The sequence below is a fragment of the Oncorhynchus clarkii genome, chromosome 3 (assembly GCF_045791955.1).
Source record: "Oncorhynchus clarkii lewisi isolate Uvic-CL-2024 chromosome 3, UVic_Ocla_1.0, whole genome shotgun sequence".
Taxonomy (NCBI): Eukaryota; Metazoa; Chordata; class Actinopteri; order Salmoniformes; family Salmonidae; genus Oncorhynchus; species Oncorhynchus clarkii.
In genome coordinates, this window is record NC_092149.1 from 23,188,711 (window position 1) to 23,208,294 (window position 19,584).

The following is a 19,584-nucleotide window of genomic DNA, read 5'->3' on the forward strand; positions in this document are numbered from 1 at the left end:
GAATATTCACGCTTCACAATAGTGCCTTTATGATCTTTATGGTAGAAATTCACACAAAAGGCATATTTGATTCTATTGCATTTGGAACATTCTGACAATAAAGACAGAGGTAAAGGACAAGTATCAAACACATTGATTTAAATAATTCAACAGAGACATTACTATCCCCAATCAGGAAAAATGGAAGCAATTCACATGTTACATTTCCAGAGAAAGAAAGACAAGTGGAGAAAGATTCAGGGTGCAGAATAAACATGGTCCAACATAGGACACAATCAGCACATTAAAACGGTTGGTAGAGCACATGCCTACATTACCCAACCAACTAAGGCATCAAATTGTATTCCTGATTACTGCATCATTACAAATACATCATTGATTAAAGCAGTTTGAAACCATCCTGTCTACAGCAGGACTAAACACCAATCAGTTGCTCAAAAGAAAAAGGAGAAAAATAAGAGGTAACTGATTAATAGGAAAAAACTATAGAAATATAAAAGACAAATCAAATATAGAAAAGGGCCTTTTTATTTTTTTACATATGGCTTGAAGCGGTTTCATTACAAAGAGGTTACAAAAGGTTGAGGACTTTAGAATCATCAACCACGGGTGGACAGGACAACAGCCATCAATGGTAGAAGCAACTACACAGTCTGAGCACAACACTGATTATCAAAATAACAGCAAGTAACTGAAAGTATGTCTCTTTTCCATGTACAGCAGAATAGCAGAGATACCACTAACACCACCTGCATCCAAATGCTAAACATGATTCCCTTGGGTCGTTTTCATGAGACACCAAACAGTACAAAATTGACTGAAACAGGGAGGACTACCTGGACTTGTCAGATAGCAATCTCTTATTTCGTTTTTCCCTTTCAAAACGGTTTGCTACCATGTGCCCTATTGAACACAACCTTATAGTGTTGGACTTGACCTTTTGAGCATGAGTCACTGCACCAATATGGTTAACGATATAAACAGCAAACAAAGACTGCAGAATAAAGGCCTGTAACGTGACTCGGCTGACTCTTCCTCTATAATAATCTCAAAGCCACAACATCCCAATCACTATTAAATCACGATTTATTATTCATTTTCTAGGTGTCTAATCATCAAACATGATCGTTCGAATGATTCATTGGAATTGGAAAACAGTTCATGTGTGCCCACACTACGATATTGATCAGAATCGCAGAATTTAGCTTTACAGTTCATCTAGATCCAGTCTGCTTGACCAGGCTGCATTTTGGATATGAAGCTGGCCGGTCAGAACTTAGAAGTTTGATATTTCCGTTTTTAAAAGGGGAAGTATTTATATGTTGCATAAACAGCTGTTTTATCCAAAGTATTTTGCATATAATGTTCATGACTCCAACTCATGTTTCTCTTCTTGCCCGTTTCTTCTTCATCACTGGTTTGGAAGGCTGGCTCTCTTCAGGTTTTTCTATGAGGGACAACACAGGGAGAATAGTCTTACAATACAATATGGGACTCCTTGTAAGACAAGACACAGGTTGAAAAAAAAAAAATCATAAATATAAAACAGAAACGAAGACTTTAGAAGCAGGAAGTGTGTAGAATCCATTCCAGAATGATCACTAGGAAGTGTACATTTTTGTTCTCGCGCAGTACTACCACCTGAATCATCCAATCAATGGCTTGGATAGTAGCTGGGTTGAAACAGAAATGTGCACCCCGTGGAGGTGTGGTCCTCCAAGAGTGGATTGAGAAACAGTGCAGCTGTAGAAAAGTGTGAGTGGAGATGGAGCGAGAACTGCAGCCCTGCCTGTATACAGTCTTGAGTTTTTAGGGTTGCAACATTTGTAACTTTCCTGGACTTTCTGCTTATTCCTAAACGTATTCCAAGAATCTTCCAAATAGGATTTAAGGAAAGTTACTGAAATTTTGCAACCGTATGATTGATACATTAAAGAGAAGGACTAATGCTCTAGCTGGGATAGCCAATCAAACTGAATGGAGAGAGGGGACATCTGGTAGTAATAACCTGGCCTAGCTGCTTCCTACAAGAGCTACACTTCAGAGGAAGGTGGTATGCAGGCAGCTTAGTGGCCCAGTCAATCACACAACATGGCAGCCCTGCCCAGGAACACCACCAAGCAGCTTACTAATATGTCTAGATCTGAATGGTTTGAGGGCAAGGTAAAGCTATTCCTCCTTTAATATTAATGTGTTTCTATTGTGATCATAGTATAGCAAGAAATGAGTGGGGATATAGAATAGAGGAAAGTATAAAGTGAAGTAAGATGTATGCAGGGATCGAACCCCAGCTGCTGGCAGAGATACGTAGTCCAGGGTCTGCAGCACTACCACTAGACCAGACTCCAGTGTGATTCACATAGTTCTGATAGACTTACTATGTGTTGGAGCAGGTAGACTGTTCTGCTTGGCAGTAGGCTCCGTCTCTGCGGGTTGGGGTGGCACTTGTGTGATGGGGGCTGTGTTCTGAACCACAACTGGTTGCTCCACTCTTGCCTGCAGGAATTAGAAACCTTGGGATTAAAGAGGCTAAAGAACCTTTGCCACTCACTGGGGGTGCTCTTGGGCCAACAGGGGTCCCCTAAACGAAATTGCACTTTATAGTCCTTACAGGCCCTCGTCAAAAGTAGTACACTATTAGGGAATAGGGTGCCATTTGACACAGCCATTGAGGTCTATAGAGCAGTGTCACCAACCTTCACAGCAGCAACATTGACAGCAGGAGCAGTAGGCTCCTGGATTGGCTGCTTCTTCACCTTGGCCTCAGCAACAACCTTTTTACTTCGCTCCTCTGACTCCTGTCAATCACAGACAAACAGAACAAATATGAGCCAATCAGGAAGGCCACAGGTAGCAATGACCCAATGAAGGACACAGCAATGTAGTTCTAACGAGTGATGGTAACAGTTTAAATTAAGTTGCTCTATTCCTGTGTAATAAGACTAATCACTATAGTAACATTATAATGTTGTTAAGGAGGAATCCAGTAAGTGCTTAGTCTACGGTGATACCTGGCCAGTAACTACATCATCTTCAGCTTGCTTCTTCTTCTTCTTTTTCTTCTTTTTCAATTTACCAGTTCCATCAGCGGCAGGCTCCGCCTTTTCTCTCTCTTCATCAGATACCTGCTGTGAAACAACATTCAAAGTACAAAATTAATTCAAATACTTAACAGATCTAGACTGCTCAACCCAAATCAACAACTTGACAACATTTCCCCAACTTGAACTTAAGCAGCAGATAGTTGTTTTTTTTTTACATGAGGCTTCTGAAATTTAAAATGTGTAGTTTTGTTTGACAGAGGCTTTTAAAATGAAGCAATCACCAAATCACTACTATTACTCTGTGCAGAACCTTGTACAGGTCACTTTAGAAGCGACTGTTGCACTGCAGTCAAACTAGTTATATTCCAAGGATGTAGTGCACATTACCAGTCAGTCTATCCTGCATAGTTATATTGAGGTTTTTAAATGCAACATTTAAATTAAATCCCTGACATCTTCCTCATGAAATGTTCTGTTTAACTCTGGAGATGGTTTCTCTCTCCTCAACTTTCCCAGATTATATTGACAGTATTTAAATATAAGGCATGTTATTTATTTAACCAGGAACAGGCCCTTGATGTTAGAAACCTCTCGTGAGGGGTACCTAAAAAGTGTTCTCACAACTGGCGACTAACCTTGACCGTCTCTGGCAGGGACTCCTTGAGGACAGGGGGGGCAGCCTCTACTGGAGCAGGGAGTTCCTCATAGTTCCCCCACACCTCCGCTGGGGCATTCCAGTCAGAGCACCCGTCTGCTGCAGCAGCAGACCCATCACCATCTGAAAACACATCCAGAGGAAAGCTCTAGTTAAAACACCTCACAAAAACACAACCTTTACAACACATGCTACAGACAGAGATGATGATTTTCCAACCTACAGCAGTCTGACTACAATACAGTTGGACTGTGCAGAATCACTGATCTACAGGCCACCTTGCAACCCGTATAACTACTCATTATGCGATCTAATCCCTGCAATGACTTATTGCCAGTGTAAAGGTTTGTTTTACTTACTCAGACCAGACCACTCGTCTTCCACTTGAGGCTCAGGCTGGCTGGGACACGGCAGCTGGGGTTCCACTGCTGGAACACACACAACGACTTGGCTTCATGGCGGACTATCACCAATATACGCAAACTAATATTGCCATATGATTTTGATCCTTTGTATCATTTAAAAAACATGTTTAAACTACTAATCTGATTAAATATCTATACTGCCCTACAAAAGGCAAAACACAGTACCTAAGTAATTGTTTTTACTGCAAAGTCTGTCTTTCTGTCTAGGCAGAGAGCAATTTTTGTTACTCCATTATATATTCTGATTAACTGGCTTGTTCTTGTGTCAGGAAACTTATTACCACACGAATCAAATAACATACCTGGCCATTACAACAGATAAAAATATTTTTGACCAAATTCATAGTTAATGCGTTTTGCCTTTGTAGGGCACTATACTTGTCTGTACTGTAAACCATGCCATCTAGAGGCCAAAAGGTGATCCTACACCAGGAGTCCACAAAGAACAGTCAGCCCATTACCTGCAGTGCCAACTGTTAGTCTGGTTAATGAGACTAGATTCAGGTCTTTAGCCTTTATCTCTGTTATCAGGGATCCTCCTAATAAGTCCACCCTCCTAATAACACAACATTGCAATAGAAAACCTCAGTGAAAACTCCTGCCAGTAAAAATGTAATTGTACTGTGTATACTGTATTCCCTGCATTTAACAAAAAGAAAGATTTGATTAATATGTACATATGCAGTATATTCGAGGGAAATATTACTACTATAATTTCTTTCAGTCTCGTGCCCCCAGACAGTGGTGTCTTGATTGCTCTCAGAAGTGGTCCAGTGCTCCTTATCAGGAACAATGGTAAGGGCTGGGGCCGTCACAGCCCGGTCAGTCCATCCTCCAGTCACTACCGGAGCCTCCTCGCTGCTGATAGCTGACACCAACACACACACATTTAACATCCTTCAAGAACATCCACACAATGGCACCACTTTAAATAGTGTGCCTAAGAAATGGACTCCAACCAAATACTACACAAGTAAGAGCATGTAACTAATTGTTTTTCTTAAAAATGGGACATGATTTGATTTCACCCTAAGCCTTAATCAGACCCTTATTTGAATCAATATGTATATATTTTTTTACCTTGAGGTCTGCCTACGGCAACAGCAACAACGGCACCTGCTTTCTCTGCTTTGGTTTTGGAGGATTCTCCTGGGAAAATAACACTCATGTTTAAAGGCAAGGCTGTAGCTATATTTCCATATACATTTATATTTCCTATTTGCAAATGGAGAGCATGTCAACACACAAAGAGCAGTAGCCTGGAACGCAAACTGATATGCTCAGTTCTATTGTTTCAGTGGTGAAACGGAGCATGTCAGTTTGGCTTCCAAGCTAACAGAGCAATTGACAAGCAGCAGAAGCTACACCGCTCTCTCTCTGGGATCGGAGTCCTCCAGGGTCTGTATTTATAGCAGGTCTGATCAACAGGGGACCAGCAGAACTCAATAACAGGAGAAGACAGAGAGTAGCAGTCTCCCTGGATGCCAAATTAGTATGTTTACAGAAAGTTTGTGAAAGTGTAGGTGTCTAACCAAGCTCAGGCCTGCTCAGCTGCAGCCTTTTGCCAGCAGAGAGGTATACCATAAGGTGATGGACAAGCTAGCTTTACCTTTCTTCTTCTTTTCCTTCTTCTCAGAGACAGACCCAGGGTTTGCAGCTTTAGGGCTGACTTTGGTTGACTCGGTGGGAGGAGTACTAGGCAGAGGATCCACTCCTCCAGGGCTCCCTGAGCCGTCACCGGTGGTCTTGTCTTTACGGCGCTGCTCACGCTTCTCCTTGTTACTGACCTTGGTCTCCCAGGTGCCTGATACTGATAGAAACATGGGGAAGGTTAGTGGGATCAAGTTAAATAGGCCTACATCTCATGTTCAAATCCACTGTTAGAATGTCCAGGCTCTGGGCCCAGTTTCCCAAAACAATAAGTTCATCGTTAAAGCCTTCTTAGGAACATCGTTACATCTCCGAGCTGTTTCCCAAAACAATCATTACTGAAGTTGCTCTTGAAAATGCTCATTATTTAACGACTGCCTCAGACCACTCATAGAACAGCAAAGTACGTTGTTAGATGTTTCTTGCCCTTCCGCGTCACTTTATACACAGATGTTTATCCGTCTTTCTGTGACTGCTGATTACATCAGAGGTTTGTAGACTGACTACAAAAACAAAGTTGCCCATTTTTTTGCATAACAAATACGCTTCAAATGAACACCGAGATGACTGTATTAAAAGACAAATACTGTATAGGCTACATACACATTTTTGAATGATATAGAAATCAATTTCATGTTAATGCAATCGTTTTATTTGGATATTTGTAAGCTACCGATACATTTTTGCCTCAATATATTTCATGATGTAACATTTGCACAACCTGGATTTAGTGCATTATTATAAGGTAAGCATTAGAATAAGCCGCCTCAATATTTGTAACCATAGGTGAACTCTCTAGGAGCCGATCCATCGTCAGTCTTGTAGAATAATTCTAATGTCAAGGTAAGATTGGAAAGGGAGAACGCTGATTCTAGAGCAGTGCTCCCCCCGAATCTTGGTCAGATTGCATGAATGATTGATTTAATCTTTCATAGACTAACATTAAAATATGACTAATTTCAATTTCCCTGAAAGGACGTAATAATTAGCTGTAAATGTATGCCCCCCACCGCGCTTTGCTAGGCACAATTGATTCATACAGTTGGTGGTATTGTATGGCGTACCTTCCTCCGATTCCTTGCCATGAGAAGAAGCCGTCTTAGCCTCCTTTACTGCCTGTTTCTGCTTCTTCTTTGTATTCTTTACCTAAATATATAGATTTCAACATGTATGGTGGATTAATGCTACAAGGCAAAGAAAGGGAAAGTGGTAACATACAGATGCATCGCCCCCTGCACCATTAGAACAGAAACCCCATGTTATGAAAGTCACTCAATCAAGTCAACGCAGTCAAACTAGGTAGGTAGGTCGGGGTGTGTGTGTGTGTGTGTGTGTGTGTGTGTGTGTGTGTGTGTATATATATATATATATATATATCTCTATATCTCTCAAATCACATACACCATCCTGTTCACCTAAATCTGTCTACCAAGAGCCTTTTGACATGTAATGTATAGGCTATACGGTCCTTTACAATCCCAAAAGCTATAAACCAAACAAATCAAATAAGTATTATATTGGAAGTGTCAGCCCCTCAATGCAGATTGATGTCAAAAACAACTATAGAGAGCATTGATTGACAGACTGACAGTCAACTGGGTTGAAAGCTGTATTTGATCATGGAGGAGCTACACTTGACACTAGCTAAGTGAGGAAGCCATCCGTCCCATCCTTTAGGATTTGCTGCATCTGCAAGTTAAAATCTGGCAAACAGACATTGCCAGCTGGCCCCTGCACATCACAGGACTGTAGGAGTCCTAAGGGAGGCAGGCCTCTAGTCTAAAAGCCACATCATCACTAGGAAAACTCCACTACAAACGCCATAAGGCCGGTTCTCAATCTTGAAGGCTTGTTTTAGTGCAGAAATTGGGATATTGTGTAGCTAGGTATAACCAAGCATATCTGAATTTATTTAGCATACAACGGACTTCTGTTTTGTATACAACAGATTCAATTGTTTCACTAGTCTCCTAGGCTTGCATACAAGAATTTGCCTCTACAAGCAACATTAGGCCTACCTCAGAAGCCTTTTCTGTCTTGACTTGAGAATGATGTGGCACTACTGGCAGGTTGTCTTCTTCAGTCACTCTGACTTCCTCTTGTAGCTCAGCAACTACACTACCATTTGGCTGTGATTTCTGTGGGGCAAAAGAGAACACAAGGCTTAATTTAAAAACAAATATTAGTTTGGCTCACGTGACAGGTTAATCTAGCTAGCCGAATCATGCTAATGTCGGCTACTAAACGTTAGCTAGCTACTGTGACAGAGCTGTCAAAATGAGCTAGTAAGCTAGCATTGGAAACGTTACCTTTTCTGTAGGTTTCCTTTTCTTTTTCTTCGGTTCCTCTGCTTTTGCCGTCTTGATAGTAGCTGGTTTAGTGCTTTCCATGGCCTCAACTTCAACTATGGTCGGTCGCTTCTTGAAGAGCCCGCGACATGCGGAGGCCCACATAGCTACCATTAGCACGAGCCCAATACACGCTGCTAAGAAGATCAACCATGGCGGAATCTCGGGCTTCACTCCAAAATCCACCCCGAGTTCTGAGTGCAAGAGGTCTAGGCCAGTGGAAAGAAGCTCATTCAGGCGACCTGCTATCAACTTGACCTGTTGACAGGCCGCGTCCTGCCAGTTCTCTGCCATTTGGGTTGATCTCGATGATTGACAGAATATGCAAAAGTTAACGTTAGCTGGCTAAAAATAACGGTTTTGACAGGGCAAACAATAAAACCACGATCATCGCTAGCTTGTCATCCACCTAGCTGCTAACGCGTTAGCTAGCTGTCAATCATGTAACATTTGAGTCGGTCGAAATAAATTACCCTCATATAGCTAGCTATTTGTCCAGCTCGTATGACTGATGAACCGGTTTCTTGCCCACTGATAAAGCAAGAAGGTTGATTTCGAGGAGCAACAGAAAAACAGGCGGTGCTTAGCAGCATCCCGCTCTACGATTGGTGCAACGTCATGGAAGAAGGAGTCCCTCTGAAATCATGACGAATTTCCTCATACAGATTAAGAATGGTGGTCCTGGACTAGAACAGATTACTTGGGGTTAGTTACCAGTATATTTGATTAAAAACTATACCCAATGATGAATCACATATCTTAAACCAAACTTTTGCTGCCCACCTCGTCAAGTAGAATTTGTGGCCTGTTTTATTGTATGCTTGGGTGTATTCCGACAATCTAAATAATTGCAGTCTTTGTAAAGTTCCTAAAACCAGGTTATCAGCATGCCTAGCATTTATTGTGAGGTCATCCATTTAAACCATATTCAGAAATACATTCTACAACAATCAAGAGACTAAAATGATAATTTGCATCCAAGTTTATTTTGAAATTCCCTACTCCCCCTATACAAGAAAAATATTGACTTTCCATCAAGGCAGCAGCGAACTGTCAGTGATAGAAAGTATTCTGTTTAGGGCAAGGAACAAAATCATAATCACAGTGTTTTTTTTTTTTTAGACTAACTTTTTAAATACTTCTACTGCGGTCCTCTTTGGCTGAGCTTCGGCACAGTTTGCTGTCGAGCCAAATTCCTGGGAACTAAAGGTTTAAGCCAATAGAGCAGAGGGTTTCAACTTTACAAAGCCAATGCAGGAATGTATATTACCTTCAGAACTAAAAAAATTAAAATAAAATAAGAACAAGCCGTCTGTGTTCACAACACAAACAAAATAACCGCCAGGGGAGCGACTGCATTTTTTGTATTTTCTTCAAATTCCATAAAATTGTATAGACAAAAAACAAATCTACAAAAATGTAACTAGGTAAATATTACACAACAGGTAAACATGTTTGTCAACCTCTACACAAAACCAAAGTTCTTGGTCTTAATGGCTAGTAAGAGTTTCTGTTTTAGAATCTGTTTGGAGGAGTAGAGTGGCACGTAGAGACGCGAGATGCAGGTGTTGGCCGTGGGCAGGTGCTGGTCATCCGGAGGCCTGATGGTGATGGAGGGCATGGGCTGGAAGCCTTCCTCACTGGCTGGCAGAGACGGACTGGAGGTCCAGAAGTACACCTGCAGAGAGGGAGAGGAATCCGATTGTATTGGAATTTATATTTGAGTTTCTGCAGATAAAAATCACAAACTGGGACTGCATCAGGTAGTGAAAATAATTTCTTACCAGATCTTGCCTCTCAGTCATGCTCATCTTCTCCACGATGGACCAAAACCAGCGTTTGAACTGCAACAACTTATCAGCATTTTCCCCTGTTGAGATTCAGAGTGGGATAACAAAAATAAGTGACTCAATCATGGAATAAAAACCATCAACTCAAACACACTTAAGTCATGTAAAAGTACAAACGTATTTTTGTTACAAGACTTCTAACTGCATAACTAAAAGTATTAGGGTGAGGATCAATAACCAAAGGAAAACTAAAAAGATCCAGGTTTCACAGTTCTAGGATCAGGTCTCCCTGTCCATATAATCTTATTAATTGTGATCAAAAAGGCAAAACTGATCCTACATCAGCACTCATACTCTGAGATTCTTTGTGAATACGGGCCAAGGTCTTTGTACCAGATTCATCATTGAAGGAAGTGAAGCTGATGAGCATCTGCACGTTGACCTCTCCACAGCCGTTGACCAGCAGCCTGAAGTCCTCAGCAGTCAAGTCCTCCAGGGCATTCTTAGGAAGGACATCCAACAGACCCTTCCTCATCGCCTGGAATGGACAAAACAGTATTAACATTAAATGTCAACATCTTTATATACAGTACACATCCATCCCCTTCTCATCAGCTGAGAAAGAACAAGGTATTAATCTCACATACATTTACACTCGACGATATTGTCTCTGTATACATCTAGGCTTATCCCTACTCCAGCTTTAGACTGGACTGGTGTCCGATTTGCTGTTTTGGAAACTCCTATGGCATGCCAAAAACAGATCTGGGACCAGGCTAACTTTAGACCTAACTCGATACAGAATGCCCCACTTGGTTCCCCTTATTATAGTGAATGGTAATTCACACTGCCACATGAGTGTACAACTCACATGAAGAGGTTGCTCGGCAACCACCAGCATCCTGTGTTCGGCGTACTTTCTCACGTATTCGTAAACGTTGAGAGGAGTCACAGGCATGTTGACCCCACCTGACAGCAGCTCCACCTGATATAGCCATGGACAGCAGACGTCATGTTAATAATGCAATGCGATGTTTCATAACACTCTCTGTCACAATTAGACTGCAGAATAGAAGTGTTTTCAAAACAGTCAACTTCTGATAAATGCAAAACCTGGCAGTTTCAAATGTTTAATGTTGCATGCACAAGTACAGTGAAATGCCAGTTGTGACAGAGTGCATTAAAACCAGAGCATGCAGTCAGGTGCAAAAATATAACGAAATGAAAAATCGGGACTGAAAATGTTTCCCAAGTGCACTTCCTGAGTTGAGTTGACTGCATGTGAAATATTCTCCCTGTGAGTTCTTTACCTGTCCAGCCCCTTCCTCCTTACACAGGTCTATGGCGAAGGCCAGGTCCATAGCTGCAAACACAGCCTCTGCCTCTCCAGCCTGAGAGTGACGGATCAACTGTCGCAGGCTCTCGTACATTACCGGGTCAAAGAAGGCAAAGTCATGCCAGTTCACCTGCTCACAGACACACATACTGATGAGAACTCTATCCGTGTACAAGTCCAGATATAGTGGTTTCCATATTGCAGTGTACAACAGTGCACATATAACAGTGGAAATCATTACCTTTCTGCCGAGCAGCACCTTGATGACATGTCTGTTCAAGGTAATTGGACAGAGCTCATTCTGCAGCAGACACAGCCCTAGTATTCTGGAGAAGAAAAAAATATAAAAAAACTTAAATACTTGGAAATTCTTTGAGGTAGGCTACATATAATTTAGTTGTTTTATCCCTGAATACAAGTAAATATTGTCTGCAGATTCCCTATGGGTCCCGGTTGCACTATAAAGGGAATGGGATGCTAGGACTTACCTGCCGATGTTCCTGAAGCAGTTGAGCCTGGCCTCCGTGTTCTTGCCGGGCCGGGGAGAGTAGAAGCCTCTCTTCCCGGGCTGGTAGAACAGGGGAGCGTTGTCATCTCCGTCTTCAGGGTCGTCCAGCTCCATGTCCACCACACTGCGGGTGGAGCCATGACGCTTACGGTTCTCCTGCTGCTACAACCAGGAAATGAGCAACAACTATTCGTAATTGACAAAGTTGACACATTTTTGGTTATAATGGTTGGTTATAATTCAAATCAGTGCCACCCAGTAAAATATAAGTGACTGGTCTTGAGAAAGGTTGCTAAGGCTGAAATGTTGACAAACAGTCCTTTTATTCTTCATAAAACTTTCTTTCAGGCATGTCTAATGACTTGTGTTCCTGGACCACAGAGCTGGGGCATGCTGGGACCGGAGATGGAGAGCTGAAGCTTACCTGTGCTTTCTCAGGAGCCTCCAGGAGACCCAGGTCCAGTATGCTGTCAGCACCATTTTCCCTGTGGAAGGAGAGATGGGTTCTAGTCAGGTTATCCTTTATTTTTATCAAACCAGGTTGTCCTATTGAGGTAAAAGGGAGACCAGGCAAAGAGGGCATCCTTGAAATTGTGTATGGTGACGATGCGTCCCAAATGGCACCTTTTTGCCTATATAGCATAAAGAGGCTCTGGTCAAAAGTAGTGCACTGCGAGCAGGGTGCTATTTTGAGAACAAAATGACAGAGTGGTGAATAGGACACTGTACTATACCTTCCATGTGCAATGAGCAGCTCCATGGCCTCCTCCACCCTGGCCCTGAGAGAGTCCTCACTGGCCAGGAGCAACAGCAGCTGGGCTGGGGAGAGCTCCAGCAGCATCCCTGTGATCTTACTGGCAAACGCCTGGAGAGGAAGGAACAACACCAGTCAGTCACATTATGTAGACTGTCCTGAGGTTTTCACTTATTCACCACCCATCACATACAGTATTTCTTGATTGTATATAGATATTATGCATTATAGATTAGATAATGAATGGATACTGCATTTATAGATAATATACTTAGAATTAGATTGTTGTAAAGCTGGTAGGTACCGGCTGCATAGCGTGGACGCGGGGGTACAGCCTCTCTCCCAGGGCCTGTCTGTGGGCAGGTAGTGGGTCAGGTTCGTCACTGGGGTTCCCCTCAGAGGCTGGCCTGAAGGGCCGGGTGTCAATGGACAGCTGTCTCCTCGAGTCCCTGGAACACACACACAGAAAGGAAGGTTAGCTAGCGCCCGCAAACATTCTACACCATCGTGCCGACCCAAATCAAACTGGCCAGTGCAAGCCATTGTCTTACGCCAGATCAATGCTCGTCCCTCAACCGATCGGTCTTGTAGGACGTGGAACTAATCTATAAAACTAGATTTTGCTCAACACTAGTTCCTAATTCTGGCTATGACGGCAAACCATGCTCCAGCTAACAGCCTAGTACAAGCTTGTTTGAACGGCCATACGGTAGCTAGTTTAACAGCTTGTTGATTAAGTTGTACAGAACCAGGGTTACGGGACTCTCAGAAATCAGCATGTATGCAACAGACAGCTGCTATTGTGCCTCGCTACTTTGTAACATTTGGCCAACGCGATAACGTTGCAGAGAGCAGTCAGCTGTGCTGTAGAACTCGGCACACTAATCACAGCAGAACAGATATCATGAAAACTCATGTGCATTGCTAGAGCTAGAGGGAGTATTCAGCATTGAGAGTGTGAACTGGTGTTTTCATATGGATTGATTAGAAATGTTCGTACATAAAGAATTACCACCACAAAACACCTTAGCTAGATATAGAATTAGGTAGTGAAGACATCCTCATTACTCTTTTAAATATTAGCTACAGGTTCATCATTTTTGGTAAGATTAACTGACGCTTGAGGATGTACAGGGGTTCAGTAGATGATGTCACCTTGGTAACATTTTTTTATGTTAGGACAGCATATTGTAGTCAGACTTCTTTTTAGCTATCCATGAGTGTCTGCGAGATCAGACAGATCAGTACAGACGGCCGCCATGTTATCCGATGTGAGACAATGCAGTGCAGGACAGAAACTTTGGTGGATGCGTAACCAGGTCAGCTCGGCTCAGCTCAGTAGTGAGTGTTATTTCGGTGTAGTTGAGTAGAGATGTATAAAGCTATAGTTACAACTTTCAAACTATGTTGCATTTGAATTGCTTTGTGTAACACCACCAGCAACTGATAAGCAATTCATCTACAACATGGTTGCATCCAGTTGCAAAATAAATTAAAAATACTTTGTGCGCTAGTTGCAAGCAACAGCCAATCAAAATGAATGCGTCGCACATGATCCATTTGAAGGGTCGCAACTCTGACCCAGTTGTCAAGTCAACACAGCTGTCAGTGCTGCAGGAACCGTGATCAAGGTTGGTAGAAGAGACATTAGCCAAACGAGAGCTGTAAATAAATATTGGCATCATGGGAAGTCATGATTAATGACTGCACTAGCTAGCTTAGGTTATTGCTAGCTTGGTCATTTTGACTAGCTGAGGTACGACTTCTCAAACCATAATGACAATAGCAGCTTCAATTTGATTGGCTGTTGCACGCAATTTCAATTACGTTTGAGTTACTTCGTGTATCAGCAAAGTTGCTTGAGATGTCACTTGCAACCTCTAACTGAAACTAAATTTGCTTGAAAGTTGCTTTGTGTAACTCCAGCCTGACACATGAAGGTCAAATGTTTTCTGAAAGGCAACATGTCCTAATGACACAATACAACCACAGGGTTGGTGGGCAGGAAGTTTGGTCTCTCACCTGTCTCGATCTCTCCTAGAGCCGGCTCGGAGCCCTCCACTCCTCCGCTCCCTCTCCCGGTCTCTGTTCCTCAGCCGCTGCATCAGATCTACACACAGAGGGAGACTTTAGGAAAGATCTATATATCTCTGTTCTCCTCTGAAATTCCTCTTGCTTCCCCAGAGTGGTGGTAGCAGTAAGTTGTCAGTCACCATGTTAAACTGCCATTTGGGTTAAGTAATTAATAAATTGACGCTAGTAGTTTCATACTCAATGTCATACTTGAGTTGTAATCGTGATGACACGTACTGCTGGCCTGCATGCCCTTGCTGACGCTCTGCACACAGTCCAGGTTGGGCAGCTTGTCATTGGACAGGAAGGCCAGGGCGATGGCCGTGTAGAAGCTACGGGCCACGCCACTACCCTCGCCCGGCTCGTCCTTGAAGGTGACCTTGACGCGGTGCACAGCCATGGGTGTGGTGGTGCAGCGCCGGCCAAAGTGGGTGTTGAGCTGCCTCATGGTCTGCTGGATCAGCTGGTCACGGTCACGGTCCACCTCCAGGGCCAGGTCACGGGACTGGAGGTTACGGAGTTTCTCCATCTCCCGGCGGAACTTAGACTCCTTCACCTCAAATCCCCCCAGCTCGGTCAGGATCTGGGGACGGGATCAGACAGTCAGGATTAAATGTCTGGTTAGATCGTCAACTGTTTTTAATGTTTAACAGATTTTTTTTAGTCCTGATCTCATCTTGGTAATTGTACTTTTCTTTATTACATGTTTGTCTGTCAAGATCTGGGGACAGAAAGCTGTAGAGACTTCTACCGTTCTAAAAGCGTACATTTGGATCCGGGATGCTGATTGGTTGATAGCTGTTAGTTATTCACGATAATCCACAGGGAAAAGCCTGTTAACAGTTCCATTTGAATCATCAATGCCCTGTTCAACAGCCCAGCCAGGCAATTCATAAACTTTCATCCTCTTGGTAAAGGTATTTTTTATTTATTTTGTCCATGTCTAGCTGTATATTTTTGTGGATTTCATTGTATTAATGGTTTGGGGCAGGGGAAATACTATAAATATAATACAGTATAAGTGTTTAAACCAATCCCTGAGTGTGCATACCGATCCAGGCTCTGCTCCAACATCCTCCATGAAGACGCGCCCGAACAGCTCCAGAGACAGACGCCAGCGGCCCAGCAGCATGTCATGGGAGATCACCATCCCCATGAAACTACAGTGGGGTCTGGAGAGGACAGAGAGATGATATACTTCCTGGTTAGTATTACAGTGGGGTCTGGAGAACACAGGAGAAGGCACAACAATGTTACGTCCTTGTTAATACAAAAGACAGGAGAGTAAGGGGCATATACATATGCAGTTGTATGACGCAAAGAGGGAGAACATTTTTAATTTATGTAACCTAACTATATTCTTTGTTTCCTTACTGAAGCAAAAATAAATCGACCTGAGAAAGCAGACCGAGATGGGATTTTCATTTATTTACTAGCCACTAAGACACGTGTACCATACCTAAAGGAAGGGAGCGGGGGGCCATCACTCTCAGTGAGGCCTATTTCAGCCAGGAGGCTGCTCTTCAGCTGGGCAGCTAGGTCATGGGGTGAGGGGCCTGGCTTTGGCGCCACTAGCTCCTGGTCCATGGGCTGGTCCTCTCTGCCGCGTTGACTAGTCTCCATACTCATCACGTTCTTCAGGTTGGCTGAGTAGGACATCTTGGTGGGTAGGATCTGTAGGACACAACACAGCTGTGGTTGTAGTGAATGGTTTCTATAATGAATGTTTTTTATTATGATGGAAATGTACTGTGAAGACTGTGGCTCTGCTCCCATAATTTGATGCATCTCTCCTTCCTATTTTTCCTTCCATGAAGTACTAATCACTGATCTAACATGGATTGGCGTTGGCAAGCTTTCCAGTTTCCATTGCTTTCACCAATCCAGCCATGTTAGACCAGTGATTCCTTCAAGAAAGGAGGGAAGGGCGGGATAAGGGAAGGATGCATGTTGATTGAAGGGATGAGGGATAAAGGAAGGATGCATGATAAGCGTATTAGAGCTGGTGTGTTGTCAGGGCACACAGTGTGTTATGTATACCTGAGAGGAGCCCATGTTAACCTCCATGCAGCTGCGGTCCAGGGCGGCCTCGGCCAGGCCTTTGCTTGCTGTGTACGAGGACGAGTACAGGCCCTGACTAGGACGGCCAAACAGATCCTCCTTCCTTGCATTGGGCTGGGAGGTAGAAAAATAAGTTGCAGTGTCATTATTGTAACAAACTAAAAACAGAGATGAACAGCGTATTGTTAGTGGTGGATTTATTGACTTCAAGTGTATATTGCACTGCTTGCCCCATAAAGGTATAAGTAGGCAAATAAGCGCTATAGCTGTGATTTAACATAATTACGGTCTGCATCAATTACACTGCATTAAGGATTATACAGAAGAGGCTGTTTGGGGAGCCCGTTAGGACTTCACCTGCACATGTCACTTTAATTTCCCTCGGATAGTTATCAATAAAATGTCACAATAAAGTGCAGAGTTTTAGATTTGCCTGGTGGGGGGCAAGGAGACCCCCAGTGCCGCTTAAACCATTGACAACTAAAATCTGTTTTCAAGGGGTTGTTAAATAAATGTTACAACTACTTGGTTGTAATATCTTAACCTCATGAAGAGCATAGTCAGAACTACACAGTTCAGATTATTCCAGATTTAGCTCTATCAGAGTTAAACAACAAGTATCCATGCTTGTCATGATCAGTAAACATAAATTGGCCATGTAATTTCAGATATGTTGAGGCTACCCTGACGTCTCTCAACCTTTAGTTAGATATTTGAGTGAAAAGTAAACTAACTATACCTGATAAATATGAGAGGTTTAGGTTCATTTCCCCATCCTTTGTGGGCTCTGCCTGTCAAGCAGCAGAAGGCCGCATTTCCCAATGTAAGTCTATTGTTAGCTGATAATGACGTTTACTTTGCAAGCTACCGGTAGAAACGTTGTACAGTTGGCTAAACATAGTGCTAAGTAGACCTTATGTACTTTTTTTCCTCCAACCAACATAGACCTACTTAGTGAAGTTAACTAACATAAGCCCTTTAAAAAACAATTGGGTGTTTAAATCGCAATTGCTGCTGACAAACATGATTAATGGACCACGTCAAATTGGCTAGCCAATAACAGATGACATCAATATGGCTAGTTAACAAGCTAACTTTCAGGGGATAAACTAGAAGTCTATATCCAAATATTGTTTAATTTGCTTGGCATCTAGAGGTGATTACAGTAGTCCAAATGATAATTTGACGAGGACTTGCCAATGTCAAGCTCTTTCCAAAAGCCTAACCTCTGATGAAGCAAGCTAAGTGACATAGTTTGTTTAGCTAGCTAGATGCCAAATGATAGGTTACCCTCATGCATCTGACAATCCATGATCAATTGATGTTTACTGATCATGAAAAACATGCAGTTACTTGTTGTTTAACTCTGATAGAGCTAAATGTGGAATAATCAGAACTGTGTAGTTCTGACTATGCTCTTCAAAGTGATATTAAAACCAAATAGTTAACAATCCCTTAAAAACAGCATCTACCTGTCAATGGTTTTAGTGGAGGTGGGGGTCTCCTTGCCCCCCAGCAGCCAAATCTAACGCTCTGCACTGTATTGTGACGTTTTATTGATAACGACTTATACTGGTCAGTGCAAATGAAAGAAATGCACTAACCTGCAGGAGGTGAGGCTGGTCTGCCAGGGGGATGGCCTCAGCCAGGGGGACCTCGAAGGGGTTGGGGGGGATACAGCCCAGGAAGGTCATGGAGTCAGAGCGCCGGAAGAACGGGTGGTTCTGCCCCGTCTCAGCAGGGACCGGGTCATCCTCCTTATCCTGGAGCGTGGAGCCTGAGAGGGAGAGAGGTCAGCACTACTTCTCTGCATTTCTCCACACTGCAAAAGACCACTGGGAAAGACTGGCCAAAAAAACAACTGTACATAGGCAGTTGTTTGAACTATCACCTACATCAGCGCTCTTCAACCCAGTTCCTGGAGAGCTACCGTCCTGTAGGTTCACGGCAACTGTAATCACACGCACCTGATTCTAATAATTAGCTGGTTGATAATCTGAAATCGGGTTACTTAAAACTGGGGTTGGAGTGAAAACCTACGAGGGTAGCTCTCCATGAACAGGTATGGAGAGCCATGACCTACAGTGACTTTTAAAGTATTTGCCCCCTTTCTGATTTTCTCTATTTTTGCTACTGAATGTTATCATCAGATCTTTCTAGAAGAAAAAGAAACGCACACCTATTTAGGCGAGGTGCTGGCTAGCGGAGTAGAAAACTTGAAAATTAAAGAGAGACGCACTCTAGGATCATCAGAACTTGAACTAAAACATAATACTAGATAAAGAGAACCTGAGTTTACAAATAACCAAAATGTATACTTATTTTATTTATTTAATTAACAAAGTGATGCAACACCCAATTCCCCTGTGTGAAAAAGTAATTGCCCCTTATACTCAATAACTGATTGTGCCACCTTTAGCTGCAATAACAGCAACCAAATGCTTCCTGTAGTTGTTGAGTCGCTCAACGCTGTGGAGGAATTTTGGCCCATTCTTGCATGTAGAACTGCTTTAGCTCAACAACATTTCTGGCTTCACGAACTGCTCAGTTCAAGTCTTAACACAACGTGGTCTCAATTAGGATTAGGTCTGGACTTTGACTAGGCCATTCCAAAACTTTAAATTTGTCACTTTTGGATCACTTTCTTGCCGCATGACCCAGATGCGCTTCAGCTTCAACTCAGACGGATGGCCTGACATTCTCCTGTAGAATTCTGATAATAGAAGGAACTGTGAATTCTGCTCTAAGGCAAGTCATTCAGGTCCTGAGGGAGCAAAGCATCCCCAAACCGTCACATTACCACCACCATGCTTGTGGTTTCTTACTGTGGAATGCAGTGTTTGGTTTTCGACAGACATAATGGGACCCATCTCATCCAAAAAGGTGTATCAAGTTTACCAAAAAGCACCTGAAGAATTACATTTCCATTGACAGATGAGT

The 19,584-nt window shown here is 42.8% G+C and overlaps 2 protein-coding genes across 29 annotated transcripts in view; both read right to left on the reverse strand.

The window, feature by feature from the left end:
* Positions 1 to 22: 22 nt before the first annotated feature.
* On the reverse strand, positions 23 to 8,734 carry LOC139390993 (protein LYRIC-like). 9 transcript variants are annotated; one of them, XM_071138460.1, is made up of 13 exons: positions 8,084 to 8,678; positions 7,793 to 7,912; positions 6,839 to 6,920; positions 5,734 to 5,934; positions 5,205 to 5,273; positions 4,834 to 4,992; positions 4,586 to 4,663; positions 4,059 to 4,127; positions 3,680 to 3,822; positions 3,012 to 3,128; positions 2,697 to 2,798; positions 2,379 to 2,496; positions 23 to 1,447 (listed from the first exon to the last, which is right to left on the reverse strand). In XM_071138460.1, the coding sequence occupies exons 1-13, from the start codon at positions 8,414 to 8,416 to the stop codon at positions 1,380 to 1,382; spliced, it is 1,659 nt and encodes a 552-aa protein (XP_070994561.1). In that variant the 5' UTR covers positions 8,417 to 8,678; the 3' UTR covers positions 23 to 1,379. The 9 variants fall into 9 exon arrangements, with proteins under 9 accessions (XP_070994561.1, XP_070994567.1, XP_070994576.1 ...); XM_071138466.1 differs by having other exon boundaries at positions 4,059 to 4,124; positions 4,831 to 4,992; XM_071138475.1 differs by having other exon boundaries at positions 3,012 to 3,125; positions 4,831 to 4,992.
* Positions 8,735 to 9,088: 354 nt separating this feature from the next.
* Positions 9,089 to 19,584, reverse strand: part of LOC139391040 (E3 ubiquitin-protein ligase UBR5-like) — a 42,356-nt gene continuing 31,860 nt past the window's right edge. For 9 of the 20 annotated variants that reach the window (XM_071138617.1, XM_071138576.1, XM_071138601.1 and 6 more), the window contains exons 41-56: positions 18,249 to 18,421; positions 16,624 to 16,758; positions 16,043 to 16,257; positions 15,635 to 15,755; positions 14,794 to 15,166; positions 14,533 to 14,620; positions 12,815 to 12,959; positions 12,491 to 12,621; positions 12,181 to 12,241; positions 11,737 to 11,918; positions 11,490 to 11,574; positions 11,223 to 11,378; positions 10,784 to 10,897; positions 10,267 to 10,450; positions 9,907 to 9,992; positions 9,089 to 9,800 (exon numbers count right to left, since the gene is read on the reverse strand). In XM_071138617.1, coding sequence (XP_070994718.1) covers positions 9,588 to 9,800; positions 9,907 to 9,992; positions 10,267 to 10,450; positions 10,784 to 10,897; positions 11,223 to 11,378; positions 11,490 to 11,574; positions 11,737 to 11,918; positions 12,181 to 12,241; positions 12,491 to 12,621; positions 12,815 to 12,959; positions 14,533 to 14,620; positions 14,794 to 15,166; positions 15,635 to 15,755; positions 16,043 to 16,257; positions 16,624 to 16,758; positions 18,249 to 18,421 — 2,462 coding nt within the window. In that variant the 3' untranslated portion in view covers positions 9,089 to 9,587. The remainder of the gene's footprint in view (positions 9,801 to 9,906; positions 9,993 to 10,266; positions 10,451 to 10,783; positions 10,898 to 11,222; positions 11,379 to 11,489; positions 11,575 to 11,736; positions 11,919 to 12,180; positions 12,242 to 12,490; positions 12,622 to 12,814; positions 12,960 to 14,532; positions 14,621 to 14,793; positions 15,167 to 15,634; positions 15,756 to 16,042; positions 16,258 to 16,623; positions 16,759 to 18,248; positions 18,422 to 19,584) is intronic. The other 11 variants (XM_071138678.1, XM_071138652.1, XM_071138625.1 and 8 more) reach the window with 6 other exon arrangements.

Bases quoted from the DNA above. Each gene is read 5' to 3' on its own strand.
- LOC139390993 (XM_071138452.1), bottom strand. From the start codon at position 8,416: ATGGCAGAGAACTGGCAGGACGCGGCCTGTCAACAGGTCAAGTTGATA. The intron at 3,129-3,679 runs GTTAGTCGCCAG...GTTGTTTCACAG, and splicing joins CCCTGCCAGAGACGGTCAAG to CAGGTATCTGATGAAGAGAG. The intron at 2,497-2,696 runs GTTGGTGACACT...TAATTCCTGCAG, and splicing joins TCAATGTTGCTGCTGTGAAG to GCAAGAGTGGAGCAACCAGT.